Source organism: Denticeps clupeoides, chromosome 9 (assembly GCF_900700375.1).
Source record: "Denticeps clupeoides chromosome 9, fDenClu1.1, whole genome shotgun sequence".
NCBI classification, from domain to species: domain Eukaryota; kingdom Metazoa; phylum Chordata; class Actinopteri; order Clupeiformes; family Denticipitidae; genus Denticeps; species Denticeps clupeoides.
Genome location: NC_041715.1, coordinates 9582978 through 9602595, shown reverse-complemented (window position 1 = coordinate 9602595; position 19618 = coordinate 9582978). Strand labels below are relative to the sequence as shown.

The window sequence follows — 19618 nt, the reverse complement described above, 5'->3', positions numbered from 1 at the left end:
GGATCAACATCTTTAACATCATGACGGAATACATTTCGGAAGAATCCACTGAGTTTAGAATAGACGTAGTGTATGAGGAGTGTTTGCTAATGTCACATCAATAATGTCTTATTAGTTATATGTATGTGGAGAAGCCGCTTTTGAATGTCATAATTTCTGGCACCCTGATGATGAACTGTACCTGCCCAAAGTAGTAGCATTACCTGCCCAAAGTAGCACAATCAGTGGTGCCACATTTTCTTTATCCACAGTTTTACAAAAAATCAGTAAAACACAGAAAATTCTCTGATAAATATTTAAGTGTTGTGACCACTTTTTATCCTTCAAAAAAGAATTGTGTTCCATGTTAACAATTCTCAACAAGGAAATATTCTGATATCTCAAGGTTTAAACTGTCCAATCTGGCAACACTGCATTTTATCCACATCCTCTACCATACCAAAACATGTTGATATATTTTTCCACAATGCTGATTGACAACTAATCAGGTTTATATACACACCCAATGCTCTAGATCTTATATCTATCAGCTTCTGGTAGATCATGAAGACCAAATTCCTTTATGCCATTTTATGATGTTTTTTGTCACCATAAGGACCATTACTAATCTTAGTACACTTTGCACTGCTTTTATGTAAAGCATGGTTGATTCTGCCTAGTGTTAATCTGAAAATGGATTATATATACACAGATGATGGCAATCAATAATTTGTCATAATAACCAGCAAATCAAATAGGACACACAGGCAAGGCAGAAGTTTAGGCTGTTCATTTGTGTGAAATGGCTTTGTATGATTAGCTTGTGATTGTTCTCCCTCCCCGGTGAATGTGACCCTGCAGCCAAAGAGGAGGGGGATGTCCCCATGGAGGACGAGGAGTCTATCCTGAGAAAGATGCGCAGGCTGACTGATTACTATGACGTACACAAGGAGATTGGGAGGTGAGTCATCAAGACCATCCTCCTGGTGAGATTGGACCATTTAGTTAAAATGAGTGATGATTTTGGGGGGGGGAAAGTTACAGACTTTGTAAATTAATCATGCAAATTATAGCATTGATTCACTGAGCCAGTTTATATAAAGTGAAGGGTGTTTGCATTTTATGATGATGGTTTATTATTTTTCATATCAAGATGCAGTCCTGTGCCAGCCGCTTGCCCACAACTTTGAATACTGTATTGCAGAACTGTTTCTAATTTAGTTTTTAGTAGAAACTCCTTTGCGAGTGCTTTAGCTCATCTTTGACATTAACGCATCCATTGAACATGATCAAATGAACATTGATCATTTTTAAAAATCCAAATGCCTAAGTAAGGATAGATAATGATATGCTACAAATGCCACCTTGGCAGAGGGACACCAACCCTGCAATTTGTCAGAAAAAAAGACAACATATTCTACACTTGGACGGGTCTTCTACAGAGCAGTCCTGTTTATCCGTATCTCTGCTTTGCTCATTTTGTCAGGCGCACACACAAACACACCATGATCATGCACTGTAATTATAATGCATCCACTTTGCTGCCAATTCCCCAGCCTTCTGCTGCTGCTGCTAAGCCAGGCTCTGAAACAGAGCGGTGGGCCGACCCACTGACTCATACAACAGCGGCTGTGCCAGAACCTGCAAGCACATTTTCAGTCCTGCTCAGATTGTCTTTACACCAGTATTAAATTATATTCTAGATATATTCTAAGATAATGCATAATACAGACCGTAAAAAAATATGTCAAGTTGGCTTTTCTTCACAATGGCTGTCCTCCGTAAAGAAAGTGTACTCTTTTCTTTCAGGGGAGCCTTTTCATATGTGAAGCGAGTCACGCAGAAGGCAGTGAAAACGGAGTACGCTGCGAAATTCATCTCTGCTCATGCCAAACGGAAGGCCTTGGCTCTCAGGGAGATTAACCTGTTGTCTCAGCTGGACCATGAGAGGATCATGTACTTCCACGATGCCTTTGAGAAGAAGAACGGCATCATCATCATCACAGAATTGTATCTTTTGCATGTGAATTGCTCAGTTGCTGTTGTTTCTGGGTGTAAAGCCATACCTTTCTAAATGAATCTGGCTGTGGGCGGTGAAGAGCTGCAGCAGCTGCCTGTGATATCTAATACCTATCTCACACCTGGCCCTGTCAGATGTCTGGAATCAGCCAGCAAGCGCGGTTTTGCTTTCCCCTGTGGCTATGCTGTCAGAGCTACTTAGGGAACATGCTCTTCCAAATAACATCTCCAGTTGGCCTAGAGGATTGGGATAGTTAAACACACACACACACACACACACACACTGACCTGGATCCAAAATATACAAATGTATAGCTCTGCTTGTAGCAGTCATTCTGAACTGTGCCCTTGACAAAGTTGTGAAGATGCCATGAGGAGCTTCTGGAAAGGATGGCCAAAAAATCCACAGTGACTGAGTCAGATGTAAGTTCTCTTTCTCTGACAGAAATCAATGATGAAGACTAACGATGAATTATGAATATGGTATTAACAGGAATATTTTCTATGATTCCTCCTCTATAGATCCGTTCCAGCATGAGACAGTTGCTAGAGGGTATTGGCTACCTTCATGATCACAGCATTTTACATCTGGATATCAAGGTAAAATCCTCTATTCTCTCTCTTCTCTTATATATCCTGAGATGACATTTGAACTCTCTCATGCAAACTACAAGTAAGGACATCAGTGATTGATTATATTGATTATTACTCTTTTATTCAAGCCTGACAACATCCTGATGGCAGACTCTACCAGTGACCAAATCCGCATATGTGATTTTGGCAATGCGGTTAAAATCATGCCTGATGAAGCACAGTACTGCAAATATGGCACTCCAGAATTTGTTGCTCCAGAGATAGTTAACCAGACACCTGTCTCCAAGGCAACAGACATCTGGTAAAGCACCTGGTCCCCTGCAATACAATGTCTCGAATATATTTATTTTCTTGAAGTGACTTTCATTTGAATGGTGTGACATGTAATTACTGATGTGTTATTCCCTCTGTTCTTCCAGGCCAATTGGAGTGATATCATATCTGTGGTAAGTCATTTTTAATGTTTAGGATTAGGCAAACAAGTAGTTATGTCTCTCTCTCTCTCTCTCTCTCTCTCTCTCTATATATATATATATATATATATATATATGAAAACATTTCATAAAGTATTTTGAGCAGGAATTACACTTTGTTTGCCTTTTTCCTTGTGATGTAATGTTGAAATTTTAATAACAGCTTTCTCTTTATATAACTCTCTTTCAGTCTGACTGGTGTGTCACCTTTTGCGGGGGAGAATGACCGCAGCACTGTACTCAACATCAGGAACTATAATGTTGCTTTTGAGGAAAGTATGTTTGCTGATCTTTGTCATGAAGCCAAAGGATTTGTCATCAAATTACTGGTGGCTGATAGACTGTGAGTACAAGTCAGTGAGCAGGCTCTGTAAATGCATGTTTTTGAGATAGACTTTCTTAATGGTAATCTCAAATTTTAGGAGACCTGATGCAATTGAATGCCTTCGTCATCCATGGTTTAAGGTAAATTCAAATACAATATGCATGCTTCTATTTCTGAACAGAGCTGATGCAGCGGGATGCAGGTTATGCAGTGAAGGAATAGGCAACATTAACAGCCTAGTCATTCATCTATCCGGCTAGAAGTACAGAAAATTACATTTATCTAAACATTTTGGAAATAAAATAGACTAACATTGTCAATGCTGATGGAATGAACAGTCACAGGGGATGTCTATTTAAATCACTTTAGGGTTATTTAGTGATGTGTGCTATGCATGCATTTTAATTACCTCATTATATTGTGGCTGTATTATAATTGTTTTTACTTTTAGATTCTAAACAAAGGAAAATCCATCAGCACTGAATTCCTAAAAAAAGTTTTATCCAGAAGAAAATGGCAGGTGAGTCATTAAATGCATATGTTTCTGATGCACATACTATTTCTTGAAATTAAGCATATCAATGGTCTGTTTAATTGTATTCTATGCCTTGTCTTTTCAGCGGTCCCTTATCAGCTATAAATCCAAAATGGTGATGAGATCCATACCCGAGTTGCTGAATGATTCTTCAAGTCACATCTCCATTGCAGTGCCAAGACACATGAAAGAGGGCTCCCCTCCACCTTCCTCTTCATCTGACTCTGATGAAGACATTGATGAACTGCCCTTTATACCAATGCCTCTAAACATGGATTTTTCTGCATCAAGAATGTCTTTGACTGATATCACAGGGGAGGATGAAGCAATGAGCAGAGCTAATGGCACTACTGAAAGTTCTAGATCGGCTGGACATGGGCAAGAGCCAATGGAGTGTGATCCGACAGAGAAGCTCAAGGAGGGGGAAGAAATGGCAAGCAAGGGGCGGGCAAAGAAAAGAACACAGGAAAATGAGAAGGGGTCTTCAGATGAGGACCCATCAGAGTTACCTCAAAGAGTAGAGCATGCCAAGAGGCCCCTGCGCAGAGGCTCAAGCATGGACTCAGATAAGTCTGAGGGACCTAGTCGTAGAAGAGGTGAGCTGCGTAGAGGAAGCTCTGCTGACAGCGCCCTGCTCCTTCACATTACTCCTGAAGAGGGAGCAGGTGACGAAGGCACTGATGATGGTAGAAGAATCATCAAGAAGGCAGTGTCAATGGAGCTTCCTCGGAGGAGCACAAGTCCAGGAGCTGGTAAATTGGGCCAAGAGGACTATGCCCTCAAACTGGAACTCATGAGACAGAGGCTTCTCAGAGGTGGCTCTGTAGACAATAAGATGAGTGGCCTGCGAGGCCCTCTACTGGAGACACTGGGCATGGGCGATGAGAAGCGTTTTGGTCGAGCACCACGATTAGGTGTTCCTCCACTTACTAGGGCTGCGTCTAGTGAATCTCCAAGGGATGACATCCCCAAAACCAAGGTTCTTCGTAAGAGTGCTTCTTTCAGTCAGGGAGACACAGAGCCAATGCCCCTCCACAGGCGTTTAGGAGCCCCTCTTGAAATTCCACTGGCCCAGATTGAAGAACGGAGGCTACAAGAGGCTGTGTCCATGTCTGCACTTGCTGAGCCGCCCAAGCAGACTTCTCGTCCTGTTACTCCAAAACTGACAACACCAGATGAGAAGAAGCAGGATGCCACAGCCAAAAAAGGAGATGATGTATCAGAGGAGAAAGAAAGTAAAGTTGCTGACATAGATATTAAGGTGGTGTGTCCAGAGAGTAAGGATGATCAGGAATCTGCTGAAACTGGTGTCTTAGAGAAGGATAGAAGCATGGAAGGCATTGCTAAGGAACATCAAAATTTGGTCCCAAGTACCCTCACCCCTACTGTAGTTTCTAGGAATGTGGTAGAAGAAAAAATTGAGGAAGAAGATGAAGTCAAAAAGGAAGAAGAAGATATGATAATGTACAATGTTGAGACAGATGAGAAAATGGAAAAAGTTATAGCTCCTCTGAAATCTCCGGACACCCTTATAACCACCAGCTCTGCCATGGCACCTGCACCCATAACAGCCACCTCGGTTGTTTCCACCTATGTAAACCCTTCTCCTGCTGCCCGAGTTGTACTTCCAGATGGAAGGACCTCAGCTTACGCTAGCATAATGCAGACTATTATGGTTCCATCAGTCCAGTCAGTCAGTACAACGACTGCTGCACCAGCACCTACAGCTGCCTCGGCCCCCATGTATGCACCCACAGCAGCACCAAGTCCTCTACCAATTCCAACAGTCACCCTTACACCAACCAAAACCGATAGCCTACAGTCGAAAGAGCACCCTGCAGTGTTTTCTAGGGTTGCTTCCACAGAATATCCACCCAAAGAACCAAGTCCACCAAAGGCTTCCCCTCGTACCTCTCCAATGAGGGAGTCGGTGCCTGCTAGCAACTTAAAGGATATTGCATCTGAAGAAGTCTTTGAGGCTCGCTTTAAGAAGCGTGAATCCTCGCTAACTCGGGGCTTGAAACTTCTTTCTTGGCAGAAAGAGGAGAAGCCTGTGGCAGTTGCTTCGGAAGAGGTGGAAGAGGTCTACCGACCTGGACACACAGGTTCACCTCTAGAGTTTGTTCAAAGAAGACTAGAGGAGAAGTCAAAGTCAGTGCAGGATCTACGTGAGGCACAAAAGGACCAGGGCTTCATGAGGAGACTTTCATTGCGGCTGAGGAGGACACCTTCTGAGGAGAGGACAGATGAGAAATCAAAGGAGGATGAAACTCCACGGCGTCGTCTTTCCTGGGCATTGGGCCGCAGAGGTTCTCAGGATAAGAAGGAGGTTGAAATGATAAGACTGGATGGAGGAGCAGATATAGGTGAACCAGAATCTAGTAAGAAGTCTGAAGAGTCACCTGTTCTGGCCATGCGAAAGAAGATAGGGTCCACAGTGGCTGGAATATCTATGAGAATCCGTAGCTACTCAGAAGAAAGGAGGGAGGAGAAGAAGGCAAAGGAGGAAGAGGCTAAGGAGACTAAAAGGACACCTTTGTTCTCCATGTTGCGGCGTTCCACCTCTGAGGGTGGGGGTCTAAGAAGGAACAATGTCCCGCAGAATCAGCTGGCTTCTCAGTCGGCCGCTGGGGCTTCCACGGAGTCTTTGGAATCCATGTCCAGCATCCAGTCAGAAACAGCAAGCAAGAGTATGAACTTATTTTCCTTTTTTTATGTCCGAGAATTGTTTAAGCAGGAACCCCTTTTTGTCTTGTCTCAGCCTCATCTGTTATTTGTTCGTCAGGTATGGAAAGTGACCGAAGATCACGCTGGGACAGATGGGGCCTTACTAGAGGCCGGAGGGACAAAACAGCATCCCAGCCTGACATCCCCACTGCCATTGCCAGAGAGAATGGTTCATTGAGGTCTCACCAGTATTCACGCCTTGCCTCAGGTGCGCTCAGCTAATGTGATTTTCCGCACCAGCAAAAACTGTCTGTAAAATCTGTAATGAAAGGCATGACCCTCACCAAGTGATTTGATCAAATAGGCGTCACATCTTTAGTGCAGTGGATTGTCAAACTAGTCCCTCCTCATCGTTAAAAGAGGCTTTTTATTTCACTTAGATTTTCCTCCAGTATTCCACATTAAACTGAGGGACCATGTCCTTTTGGAAGGAGACCCTGTAACCCTCAGCTGCCTCCCAGCAGGCAGTCCACATCCGCACATCCAGTGGACCAAAGGTGAGTGTCTTCCTTTGATGACTTCTTCCGTAGACAAATTAATTAGAAATTTGTAGACGTAAGCCAATAATTAAAACATTGATGTTTGATCTATTGTAAGACACTATATATTGTAGTTGTAAAAAAAAAACAACATCTAATATTCATTTATATGATTAAGTTAATGCCATATTTAGCATGAATAAGCACTGTATCTAAGATGCAAGTCCCAAGGCTTTATTGTGTGCTTTATTTGGTTAAATGTCACCTCAGAGTCAAATTGTGCTGGGTATATTGCCAAACCCAGTTCCACATGCCATGCTGAAGCTTTGAAGCTTCTCAAAAGATTACAAATAGCACTTCAACACAAAAATATGTAAAGAATTTGTGCACTAACAGAAAGGGGCTCTCGGTTTCTGCTTCCTCAGATAAGAAGCCTCTTGAGATTGATGCGAGGATGAACATGATCTCCTGCCCTGATGGGAGACAGCTGCTTATGATCATGAAAACCACCAAAAGAGATGCAGGGGTTTACGAATGTGTTGCTACCAACCCCCTGGCCACTGTCACCAGTTCATGCACCATCTCCCTCGCCCGTAAGCGTACTACATCTGATCAAAGCGACTGGGGCTGGCATTACTTCTCTGCATCAAGTTGTGGGTGGGGCGGGGCTGTCAGGACAGATGCGTGGGACAGCTAATTTACTGCTCGCCAAGGCATACAGTTTGACAGTAAATTATGTATCAGCAAGCACCAGTTAAGATCTATGACAAGGAGGTTCTATTGTATTACCATATCATCATGTGTGTGTGTGTGTGTGTGTGTGTGTGTGTGCTTATACCATACCATACCATGTACCATACCGCATCATCATTTGATGTACACGTTAACTATAATACGAATAGCAAGTATTTACTGAGGATACCCATCTAGCATATTAGTGATGGCTATTGTCAGCAGTTTTATTATGTATCAAAATACTCTATATGCATTCAATGTTTTTAGGCCTTCCAAATCGTCCTGGAACACCTGAGGTTCCACAGAAATACAGGAACACTGCTCTGGTGGTGTGGAGGCCCTCAGACACCCTGGCCCCGTGTACCTACTCACTGGAGCGGAGGACAGAGGGTTAGCATTCGTCCGTTTTTGTAAATACATGTTTTTGTAAATACATGCACTATTTTCTATTTGTTCCTTATTTAATTATCTTGTTCCTCTACGGACATACGATAGTGCCCATTTTTTGATGTGTTGGGTGGTTGTCAGATGACACCTTTCCAGGCATTTCTTTGGATAATAAGGCTCAGGCTCTGGCACTCTCACTGTGATTACTAGATCTGCAGATGTCCAAAGGCAGCTTATTTCCTCTAGGGCTGCTGTGAATTGATGTGTTTTTCCCAATTGTCTAAGGCTGGCCAATGCAAATATGCCTACAAAAATGAAACAGAAGGCCAAAATCATGAACTGATTTACTGCAGGGGGGCTAAATATAATAAGATATTAATTTTAACTAGAAGCCAAAATTCCGGGGGAAATTTTGATGGGTCTGTCCGGGCATTGGTCACAGCTGCGGGCATGGAATTTGTAAAATGGGTCTTCTTTACTGTGGTACTGCAGTATCACTTCAAAGAAGTTTTATTTTACAAATCCGTTGTTTCTTTACGTTTGACGGTCTTCGCGTGGCGGTCTTTAACGTTCTTTAATGTTCTTTTTTGCCATTCTCAGCACAATAATAAATGGTCTGTCTTCCTGACAGACCCAATTATAAACAATTTGTTGTGTCTTTGATGTAGCTATTTACAATGTTCTTAGTAGATCTGAAAACAGTTGGACTGATTAAAGAAGCAATAAAACTGGCCTTTACAAAATGTTGTTTCTACTACATCATTATGTAGTGCCATTATATTGTATATTTTAGCATTATCACTATATTTATATATGTGCAATTTATATATGCATATAACATACATTATACACCATATAATCCACTACAGAGTATATTGGTTGTTTGCCTCTATCATTTGATTTTCTGCAAGATTTGATCTTGTACTGCATGGGACGACATTTCCATAAAATATGGTTTGTAGAATTATGCGTTAACTCACGCATCCATGTTCTGGTCTTTTCACAGGCGAGAGCAACTGGCTTATGGTGGCCACTGGCATAGCTGACTGTTATTGCAATGTCACAGACCTGCCAGCTGGTGGCAATTTCAGGTTTAGAGTAGCCTGTGTGAACAAGGCCGGCCAAGGTCCCTACAGCAACCTGTCAGATATAGTGAATCTGGACACAGCAGGTATGTAGTATACTTCATCTTCCTTTTTACTTATTTGTTATTTGACACAGTTTAATTTCTTTATTTATTTTTCATAGCCCCTCCAAAAACCACAGGAGCCGCTGTGGTGAAGACGCTTCCTCCAGCTACAGTGGTCACCTCTTCAATGACTGTGCCACTGAAGCCTGCCGCCACCAAGCCTGCTGGTCCACCTCCTGTCACCACAGCTCCAGCACAGTCAAGCAAACCCACTCTTTCTGCTCCTGCGCCTGCTGTTTCAGCCCAGGCCGCTGTCCCAGCACCAGTACCTGCTCATTCGGCACTCTCGCACCGCTCTGTCTCTGAGATGCCGCCGCCTGCTCCTGGCACGCCCACCACAGCCAAAGCCAAGACCACCCTCAACATTACAATGGCCAAACCAACCCCCAGTGCTCCTCAGACTCAAGTGCCATCTGTCACCAAGTCTTCTCCACCTGTAATCCTCCCCAAACCACAGAGCCCCATCAATGTTGTTTCCCCCATGGCAAAGAGTCGATCGGTCTCCCCGCCTCCGCTTCTGTCACCTCCACCGGCCATTGGCAAGCCCATTTCCTCTGTGCCCATGTACATCCCGTCCACGACTACTGGTGCTCAAGTCACCTCTACCACTCCTTCCCCTGCCCTCGCACCACCTGTAGTGCTGGTCACCAGCCTGAGTCCTGTTGGAGAAGGCACTGCTACACCTTGCCACATGACACCCAGTGGTCAGGTGACACTATCGGGGCGTGCCACACCCTCAGGTCGTCAGACTCCAACAGGAAAGCCTGGCGAGTCTACTTTACGTCAGGGGGTGCCTCAGAAACCATACACCTTCATGGACGAGAAGGCCAGGTGAATGTGCATTTTATCTGTAATAAGGGATTAAAAACGACTGTTCCCCTGTTCTTGCTAAATATTTATGGGTCAGCGCGTTATAGAAGAACAGTCATTTTATAACATTATTAACTAGGCACCTAGTTTTCAAGCATGCAGCAGAAACAGATGAATCAAGGATGTTTATCCAAGATTCAAGATTCAAGATTGGTTTATTGTCAGTAGTCACCTGACCACGTTGTAAGTCGCTCTGGATAGTCTGCCAAATGCCTTAAATGTAATGTAAATGTAGTACAACAGTATATGCAGTATACCGTGTATTGAAATAATGTTTCACACAGACCCCCCCAGAGTGCAATCATAAAAGAGAAATATATGTATATGGAAAATATATATGTACATCGAAAAATAGATATGTATATATATATGGTCATATTAACATATCAGTAAACTTATTTAAACTTGGTTCTATATCAGACATGAATATTGATCTGTATATTGATTTTCTGCACTGAACTTTTGTGCTATTCTATTATTTTGCATGTAATATTAGGAGACCTATCATTCCAATGCAAATCCCAATACCAGGTTATTTCTAACCTGTTTTGTAGTGAAGGGGAAGTGATTATCATTGTGATATCATTGTGATCAAAAACTTTTGTTTTTACAACAGAGGACGATTCGGTGTTATTAGAGAGTGCCGTGAAAATGCCACTGGAAATCTCTTCATGGCCAAAATCGTGCCATATGAGCCAGAGAATAAGCAGACGGTGCTTCAGGAGTACGACATCCTGAAGTCCCTCCACCATGACAAGATTATGGCCTTGCATGAAGCCTACGTCACCCCGCGCTACCTGGTGCTTATCGCTGAGTTCTGTGCGGGAAAGGAGATTTTGTACAGCCTCACTGACAGGTAGTGTTCATAGTTTCTCACATAATCAATAAAACCAAAGAAGACACCCATCAAATATATTGAACGGCCCTATTTTCACATCACAGGTTCCGATACTCTGAAGATGATGTGGTGGGCTACGTCGTTCAAATACTGCAAGGCCTAGATTATCTTCACAATCGACGAATCCTTCACTTAGATCTCAAAACTGACAACATCATAGTAACTTACATGAATGTGGTGAAGATCATAGACTTTGGCAGTGCTCAGACCTTCAACCCCTTATTCCTTAAGCAATTCAGCCCTCCCATCGGCACTATGGAGTACATGTGTAAGTTGCCTTGACTGTATGCATTGTCTGTGCTGCTCTTAATCCACCATGAAATGTGGAGAAATTTGGATCCACTTGTTTAAATCTGTTCTGCTCCTGGCACTGTGATGTGTAATGTGTGTCTTTAAACCCTTGCTGCTTGCTGGAAGCTCCTGAGATGTTGAAAGGGGATGTGGTGGGCCCTCCGGCTGACATCTGGAGTGTGGGCGTTTTGACCTACATCATGTGAGCACCACCTCCTCTCTTCTGATGGATTACAGTACAGATTCCCCATGGTGTAGTAACCATGTGCTCCCCTGCCAATTGTCTTGATGTTAATAAATAATCTAATTTAGCAGAAATTTTCAACATACACTTTATTTTGATGCACAGTTGATCAATTGAATATCTCCATATTTGTTTTATAACCCTGAACTTTGATTCAGGCTCAGCGGAAGGTCACCTTTCACAGAGAATGACCCAGCTGAAACCGAGGCCAGGATCCAGGCTGCAAAGTTCGACCTCAGCAAGCTCTATCAGAATGTCTCTCAAAGTGCCTCTCTGTTCCTCAAGAAGATCCTGTGCAGCTACCCTTGGTGAATGTTTTTTTTTTTATTTCTATTTGCTGCCTGCCCACTATAAAGCCATCAGCTCATTTTTGTCGTGATTGTCACGTATTACAACACTGATGCAACATCTGGAACCAACATTTAAGTAATCATGGAAGAAGTAAGGAATTGAACTGCCTGTTTTTGGGTGGTAGTAGCCCAGTGGGTAACACACTCGCCTATGGACCAGAAGACCCAGGTTCAAATTCCACTTACTTCCATTGTGTCCCTGAGCAAGACACTTTACCCTAAGTTGCTCCAGGGGGGGACTGTCCCTGTAACTACTGATTATAAGTCGCTCTGGATAAGGACGTCTGATAAATTCTGGAAATGTAAATGTAAACGTTTTTCTTCTTGACTTTATGGCTGAGTTAGTTAATACTGCCCCCTCGTGGTCTCTAAAAGCAACAGAAACCCAAAGGCATGTCTCCAGTTAACATTTTGGATGATTTTAATAAATAAGTGCCTACAGAATATATATATATTAAGCAACATGCCAGTTTATATATTTATATGACATGACATGTAAAAGATGTCTTTCATTATTCATGCATTGTTTTCTCGTGCAGGGCTCGGCCTTCCATTAAGGACTGCTTCAACAATTCCTGGCTGCAGGACGCATACCTGATGAGACTGCGAAGGCAGACTCTCACTTTCACCACTAACCGTCTCAAGGAGTTCCTGGGCCAGCAGCAGCTCCACAGGGCTGAGGTGGCCACAAAGCACAAAGTTCTCCTGCGCTCCTACCAGAGCACCCCACAGACCCCGACCTCTCCCACAAGTCCAGCCTCTCCCAGCACACCTGTCACCTCAGTTGGCCAGTGACCCCAGTCGGAGCTTCAGAGTGGGATGGACACTGCTTGAGGAGGCCACTCCAGGAGGGCCTGGCAGAACTGGGAAGGGGCTGGCTTTGTATATGAACATTTTGATCCAGCTTTTCCTCACGCCAGCACAGGGATGTCCGTTCTTGGCCGAAGCCTGGACTCCCGCACAGGACAATTACACTAGAAATGTCATGCATTTGCCTCTCTCAGCTGTGGCCAGCATGCTAAGTGGTTCAGTATTCTTGTCACTCGTCACGCCCTCTTCTTAAACTCACATTTCAGCTGAGCTTTACTAACTGTCCGCTGGTCTGTATCTCATTCCTGAGGACCCATAGTGGTATAGCACAGCAATGGTATTTTCACAAGAGGTTCATTTATTAACACTTATGCGAATGCCATAACTTTGCAAAAAAAAATGTTAATTAAATGTGCACATTTGTGGGGTGTTCCTAAACTGAAAAAGGTCTTGGAATTTGTGAAAGAATATGATGTATATCTTTTTTTTTCTGCTGCTGTCTATGACCTTAGTAACACGTTTTTTGCTACTGGTAGTTGTGATTATCAGTATATCAATATCATCTTTACATAACATAACATAAAGCAACTTTTGAATAGACAGAAGACATTTTTTTTAGCATTTTCTTTTTTCTTTGTCATAAACAAGTATTATTATATTGAGTAAGAATGAATACATTAACCAATGAAATATTAAATGAAAAACAAATGGATAATGTAGGGTAAGAAAGTGAAAGGATGTTTGAGAAGACATGTTTTGACTACCAAAGTTACTGTAGAATCTAAAGATAATGAAAGAAAAACTATATTTTATATTGTTATTGGTTTTGCCACTATCTGTTTTCTTCTAGAGTTTACATTTTAGATACTATCAAAGTCATTCTGGACTAAATCCTGATAAATGCACTGAATTCATTTCATAAACACAGAGAGGTACAATTCATGAGTGATGGACCTTTATTTCCAAACTCATGTTGTCATTTATACAAATCTACAGGACTTCGTAACAGTTTTAGAGACTATGATCATCACTCAGAGGGAGGGAAGTGTCTGTATTCAACACTAATTAATGCCAATATTGTGTGGTCAGTAACAATGTTGACCTCGGTAATCTGCACACTCACTATATGCGGCAAGTGACTTGAGAGCAGATTAAATGTTCATGTTCACTTCTGATGCCCAGCTGTCATTTGATTTTATCTCTTAGTTTATTTTGCATTTTAATGACATCAGCTGTCAAATTACAAGTCTTTTTCAATACATGTTCATAAAGTATTTTTAGTCATATTGCAAAGTGTATTGAAACTGTTTTTTCTGTTGTATGCTTGCAGAGTTTCCTTAACTTCAGAAGTGCATTTGAAATATTACAAAATATTAAATATTAAGAAATATTAACCCTATCCCATTTATACTTTAAACAGCCTTGACAGATTTGTTAGAGGTTTTGCAGAATTGCCTGTGCTTATAAGTAAAGAGTGGAATTCTTGAAATTGTTTGTAATAAATATGTTGTGGGCCTATAGTTCCACTCAGATTTTTAAATGTAAAAAAAAAAAAAGTTTTATTTTCAATGTAGTTTTATTTTTTTAAAGTGAATCATTGCGGTCAAACTGATCAAACTGATATATTGGTTGTTTGTAGGTGATTGCCTATGTGTTAGAGCCCTAGACATTTACACGGCCCCCAGTCTTGCTTTGTGGGACTACAAATAAACTTTCATCACCGTTATTTATAATATATACACTGATCAGCATTAAGCTACCATTATATGCATAACACTGACTATTAACATTAATTTAAGGAGCACTGGTACTATTGCCATAGGACCCCTGAACCATGCTAGGATCAAGTATTTTCAAGTCAGTTTAGAGAATAGGGGACAAAACTGATTAGAGACCCAATTCAAGGGATCTAATGCATCCACTGAACTGCCAATGAATCCCCATTTACTAATTTTGAAAAAAAAAGAGTGGGCTCTATGTGTTCATATACAATTCCCTGGAATGCAATTTGTTTTAGGAAAAAAATGTTAATGTGGTGTATTGATTTTTTTTTTCTTCTTTTTTAATTTTTAATTTTTAATTTATTGACTTATAGAGCAAAGTCATAAAGTCCTACTAAATCAGATGTGAATTTGGCTAGTGAGACATGGTGAAAACCTAAATAATAAAGTTAAATATATATCTTAGTCAAATATATATAAAGGAAATATGACTCAAACTCGCAGTGAGTTGTGAATATAGTTTTTGTATTATTTATTATTTTGTGCGTGTTCTCATGTTTTTCTCATCATGCTGAGCAACCCTTTAATGTGAATCTGAATAATGCTGTTATGGAATGCAAGTTCTTGCACTAAAACAGTGACTGTTTTACAGTAGTATGAAGTGTGTGTATATGTTGAAGACGTTTCTTTAAAATAAAGTCCACTCTTATGTATTCTAGTAAGATATTCTAGTTTCCTTTATGCTGATTTACTGTAGAGATCATGAAGACGGTGTTCTCTTTTTGATTACAACACAGCTTTTTGAAAACATTTACTCATTACTCATTATTAACTCATTTTTCTTAATTGATACTTTGATTCTCAATAATGCTTCATTGTGAAAATATTTTTTCTATATTTTGCCCCTTGTGAAGTCTTTTAAGCCGTTCCATGGCTTCACTTGGGTGTTTAAAGGTCTCGACCTTCCAGCAATGAGGAAAAATAAACTGGGAAATATTCGGGTAAAATTCCAAAAATAGCTGATGCAGCCGGGGCTAGCGCAACATCTGCTGCATTCCTGGTGACGTCCACCTGTGCATTGGAGGTCATCTGGGAGCACTCGCGTTTCACCCACTAAACTCTTAACGGCCAGTGCCACGCCCGCCATTACTGCCCCCTGGCTGCCCTCAGGGGTATTTGATGGACAGGCTATATATGGCCCGACTCCATACGCTCAGCAGCATTTGGGGCCCATCTTTTATCAGCGTAGCCACACCTTAGCAGTTCAAGATGGAGGCCCAAAGATGGATAGACGCAGTCTGGGTATCTGCAGTACTACCCCATTGAAGTTCGCTCCCAGCGGACCACCGTTTATAAAGCGGGGATCAGAGCGATGGGCATCGTCAGCCTTGGACTTTCGGGGTGAGCTGACGTCTCAGGGCTCCGTCAGAGGTGAGTTCAGTTCAGCCTAGTTCCTCACGTTGTGATCCACAGCCCTTTAATGTGCTGATACTGATCTAAAAAGGGCACCGTATCATCAAGTCTGATATTAAAGACTTTGGAGCAATACTGTGACTAGCATTTCTTTTGTAGATGTACATGTTATTATAAATTGGATTTTGCAAATGTATATAAATGTAATAAACTACAAAATAATTATGAAGTATAGCAGTGTGTGGTTTGTGACACTTAAAAACGTTTGATTCACACTCCAGATGTCCAAAGTGAAAGCTTCACCCCCTCCTGGGTGCACGTTGAACATCAGTGATCCTCAAGTTCAAGAAGCCGCTATTCGTATCCAGGCATCGTACCGGGGACACAGGTAAGGCTGTTCGGGTGCAGCTCACGCAGGAATGAATTGTGTCGGGATCTGCTTTTTACTTTTCCCGTTTTGTGGCCATTGTTGTGGGCATTGCGATCTTGCAGATCACGCAAGGAGCTTCGGGAAAAGGGACCTCCAAAGATCCTGCAGGAGCTGAAGGACGTGGTTCTGGTGGAGGGAAGTGCTGCCAAGCTGGAGTGCAGGGTCAGCGCTTTCCCTGACCCCTTCATTGTTTGGTCGAAAGATGGGAAAGAGCTCAAAGACGGGCCCAAGTACCGATATGTCTTTGAGGACCCTGATGTGGTGGCACTGGTGGTACGTGACGGGGTCCTGGGTGACCTGGGTAAATATACTGTCACCATTAAAAACCCCTTTGGCGTGACATCAGGGTCTGCTTGTATTATAGTGGAAGGTGAGCAGAACCGTCCGCTTTTCAGCCAGTAATATTTCTGCCCCACCACGAACAGGCAATTTAAACCCCATGCCCTTTTTGCAGTCCCAGCCAAGGTGACCAAAGGTCCACCCAGTGTAAAGGTCAAGAAAGGGTCGACGGTGACCCTAAAGGCAGATATTAGTGGCGAGCCGCCCCCTGATGTTGGCTGGCTGAAGGATGGGGAAGACATCGATGAAGATGACAGGTAAATATATGTAATAGAAGTGATGTACTGATTATTCCGTCAGAATGCTGTATTTTTAAAATGTGTGTAAAACAGCTGTGCTGTATCATCACTTTGCTTTTGGCTAAAATAATAATAATAATAATAAATATATATATATATATATACACACACACACACATATATATATATATATATATTTTTTTTTTTTTCTGTGATGACTTGGTAAAGGGTTTTCGATGGTATGGGAACATATGATTTAAATGATTTAGGGTGTTTTCTAAAATGACTCGCATACTTTTAAGTAAGTGTAGTTAAAACGCCGCCTTGTCTCTGAATACCGAGACTTGACATATACACCGTGGATATTGTGCATCTAGCGTCTTACTCTGGTTACTCTGCTTCTCAGGGTGTTTTTTGACATCGGAGACACCAACACCATCCTGACAATCAAGAATGCCCAGCGATCAGACGCCGGGAAGTACGAAGTCTTCGTAGAAAACAGTCTGGGCACTGACCAGTCCTTCGCCCGCGTGGACGTCCTGTGAGGGCCCGTTCTCGCCAGCATCTCATCCGTCTGCGATTGCTTGCAAATTTCTCAAGCCCACGTACCTCATACCTGTCACTGTCCTGGCTATTAATACAGTTATTTTGTTGGTAAAATACATTTCATCCTTCTTTATGTCGAGCCTTTGCAAAGATGAGCATGTATGAGCAGGAAATCAACATTACTTATTAAAAGTGCGTCCTGCGATGTACATGAACACACAATCTCATTGTTATTCAAATGTGCGTATTTATGGACAGTGTCGTGTGAATTCTCGCAACCAAGCGCAATCACGGCCATGCGCTTTGCTAATGGTTGCAGAACGATTACGTGAATCCAAGTAAGGAAATAAAGGAATGGAGCGCTTGAAGAAGGCCTGGCTGTAACCGTACATCCCATAAAAGAAGAGAAAGGCCCCTGCTTCTTGCTGCCAGGTTACGTAACCCCCGCTTTTGCATATGTCAATCAGTTATGTAACCGGTGCATGTTTTGACGGTTACAGCTGGTAGGTGACTGTAACACGTGACAAAATGACATTTCCGCCGTCCCGTGGAAGGACGACATTCCCACGGCGACCCTCGTGCGCTTCGATCGGGCGTGGCGAACAGCAGGCCCACGGACGCCGGTCCGGGGCGACGTGGGGACACGTTTCCGCGTTTAAAAGGCGGCGCGACGCGAAGTTTTCAACTTTTTAAAGGCGGACCCCCCCCCCCCCACCACCACCACCACCCCCCCCCCCCCCCCACCACCACCACCCCCCCCCGCGCGGCCGGTGTCAAGGCTCCCCGCGGTGGGAGGTCCGTCCCCGCGAAAACTGCGCAGGGAGGCCGAGTTTCAGTCGACGTCGCGACGCCGAATCTGTCTGAAATAAAAAAAATAAATAAATACTCAAACGAACGAACTTTTGAGAGTTGCGGCTGTAAAAAAAAAAAAAAAAAAGAAAAAAAGGAAAAAGAAGGGAGATCTTTTCAACTTTGTTTGCGCGCCGGACTTTGCAGAATTTAAAGGGGCAACGCGCGGCGCGGCGAGGCCGGGCGAGGCGGCGGGGACCCCGATTCCTGCGCGACTCCTGCGCGTCCGTGACCGCGTTGTTCGTCGTGCATACGACGTGCGACTTGTAAATTGCCATCGCACGTACGGCGTAAAATCACGGACGTTTTTAATAGCACGCGTTGCGTGTACCTTCCGTGGGACCCACCTGGCTCTACAGCGTCACATTTAGTGCTAATTTATCTGAACTGTTATTAAAACTGTAATAAACCAGGAACTCGTTTATTTACGCGCCCTTCGGTAAAAAAGAAACACTTTTACAAAAAAAAAGTTTATCTAGGAACCATTCCATTTTAGTTCTGTTTAAATTTCTTCAGGTATGGCTCCACTATGCATTGTATAGTAAAGGTTTTCACTAGTGACCCCCTAACCACCACCCAATCACCCCCATCAAAAGCCTTTTTTTTTTTTTTTTTAGACAGATGAATGGAGCGATAGACTCTTGGTCTGCGGAAGCCGCCAAGACGTTATTGCTGCGGGACGTATCTTGTTCCTGTCTCAAGTGAAGCCTATTAAACAAAGTTGGAGGAGATGTGCCAGGGCCATCTATACAACCACATGATGCCGTTAAACCGCTCATTGCTGACCCACTTCTCCCGGCCCAGGTTTTATAGCATTGGCGCACCTAAATTCTAAATGTAGTCAGGTCAGATTTTAGGTCAGTAGGTCTGGCCTACTAGAGTCATCATCTGGCCCGGACGCGGCCAGGCCTCCACTCTACTTTTATGGTCCCCTGCTGCTCTTGTCAACACGTTCCAATGCAGGGTGGCTATTATAACATTCAGAAGAGTCCGTATTAAAAAGGTTTCCCATTCAATGTGTTTTCTTTATTTTCATGACTATTTGGTGGTAGTAGCCTAGTGGGTAACACACTCGCCTATGAACCAGAAGACCCGGGTTCGAATCCCACTTACTGCCATTGTGTCCCTGGGCAAGACACTTAACCCTAAGTTGCTCCAGGGAGACTGTCCCTGTAA

The 19618-nt window shown here is 42.8% G+C and overlaps 2 protein-coding genes across 5 annotated transcripts in view; both read left to right on the top strand.

Annotated features, from left to right (window-relative positions):
• The window catches only part of spegb (striated muscle enriched protein kinase b), a 48022-nt gene extending 32678 nt beyond the window's left edge, over positions 1-15344 (top strand). For all 4 annotated transcript variants that reach the window (XM_028990492.1, XM_028990495.1, XM_028990494.1 and 1 more), the window contains 21 exons: positions 841-940; positions 1789-1989; positions 2364-2421; positions 2521-2598; positions 2721-2893; positions 3012-3038; positions 3256-3408; positions 3488-3530; positions 3842-3910; positions 4011-6615; positions 6711-6860; positions 7033-7149; positions 7557-7724; positions 8134-8256; positions 9260-9424; positions 9502-10273; positions 10929-11168; positions 11255-11478; positions 11628-11703; positions 11904-12053; positions 12635-15344. In XM_028990492.1, coding sequence (XP_028846325.1) covers positions 841-940; positions 1789-1989; positions 2364-2421; positions 2521-2598; positions 2721-2893; positions 3012-3038; positions 3256-3408; positions 3488-3530; positions 3842-3910; positions 4011-6615; positions 6711-6860; positions 7033-7149; positions 7557-7724; positions 8134-8256; positions 9260-9424; positions 9502-10273; positions 10929-11168; positions 11255-11478; positions 11628-11703; positions 11904-12053; positions 12635-12890 — 5948 coding nt within the window. In that variant the 3' untranslated portion in view covers positions 12891-15344. The remainder of the gene's footprint in view (positions 1-840; positions 941-1788; positions 1990-2363; positions 2422-2520; positions 2599-2720; positions 2894-3011; positions 3039-3255; positions 3409-3487; positions 3531-3841; positions 3911-4010; positions 6616-6710; positions 6861-7032; positions 7150-7556; positions 7725-8133; positions 8257-9259; positions 9425-9501; positions 10274-10928; positions 11169-11254; positions 11479-11627; positions 11704-11903; positions 12054-12634) is intronic.
• Positions 15345-16320: 976 nt separating this feature from the next.
• Positions 16321-17592, top strand: LOC114797320 (CAVP-target protein-like). The gene is made up of 4 exons (XM_028992156.1): positions 16321-16427; positions 16532-16839; positions 16924-17065; positions 17454-17592. Exons 1-4 carry the CDS (start codon positions 16321-16323, stop codon positions 17590-17592), a joined length of 696 nt encoding a protein of 231 aa, XP_028847989.1.
• Positions 17593-19618: the final 2026 nt, after the last annotated feature.

Coding starts and splice junctions, on each gene's coding strand:
- LOC114797320 (XM_028992156.1), top strand. CDS start 16,321: ATGTCCAAAGTGAAAGCTTCACCCCCTCCTGGGTGCACGTTGAACATC. Junction 16,428..16,531: donor GCATCGTACCGGGGACACAG/GTAAGGCTGTTC, acceptor GCGATCTTGCAG/ATCACGCAAGGAGCTTCGGG. Junction 17,066..17,453: donor GACATCGATGAAGATGACAG/GTAAATATATGT, acceptor TCTGCTTCTCAG/GGTGTTTTTTGACATCGGAG.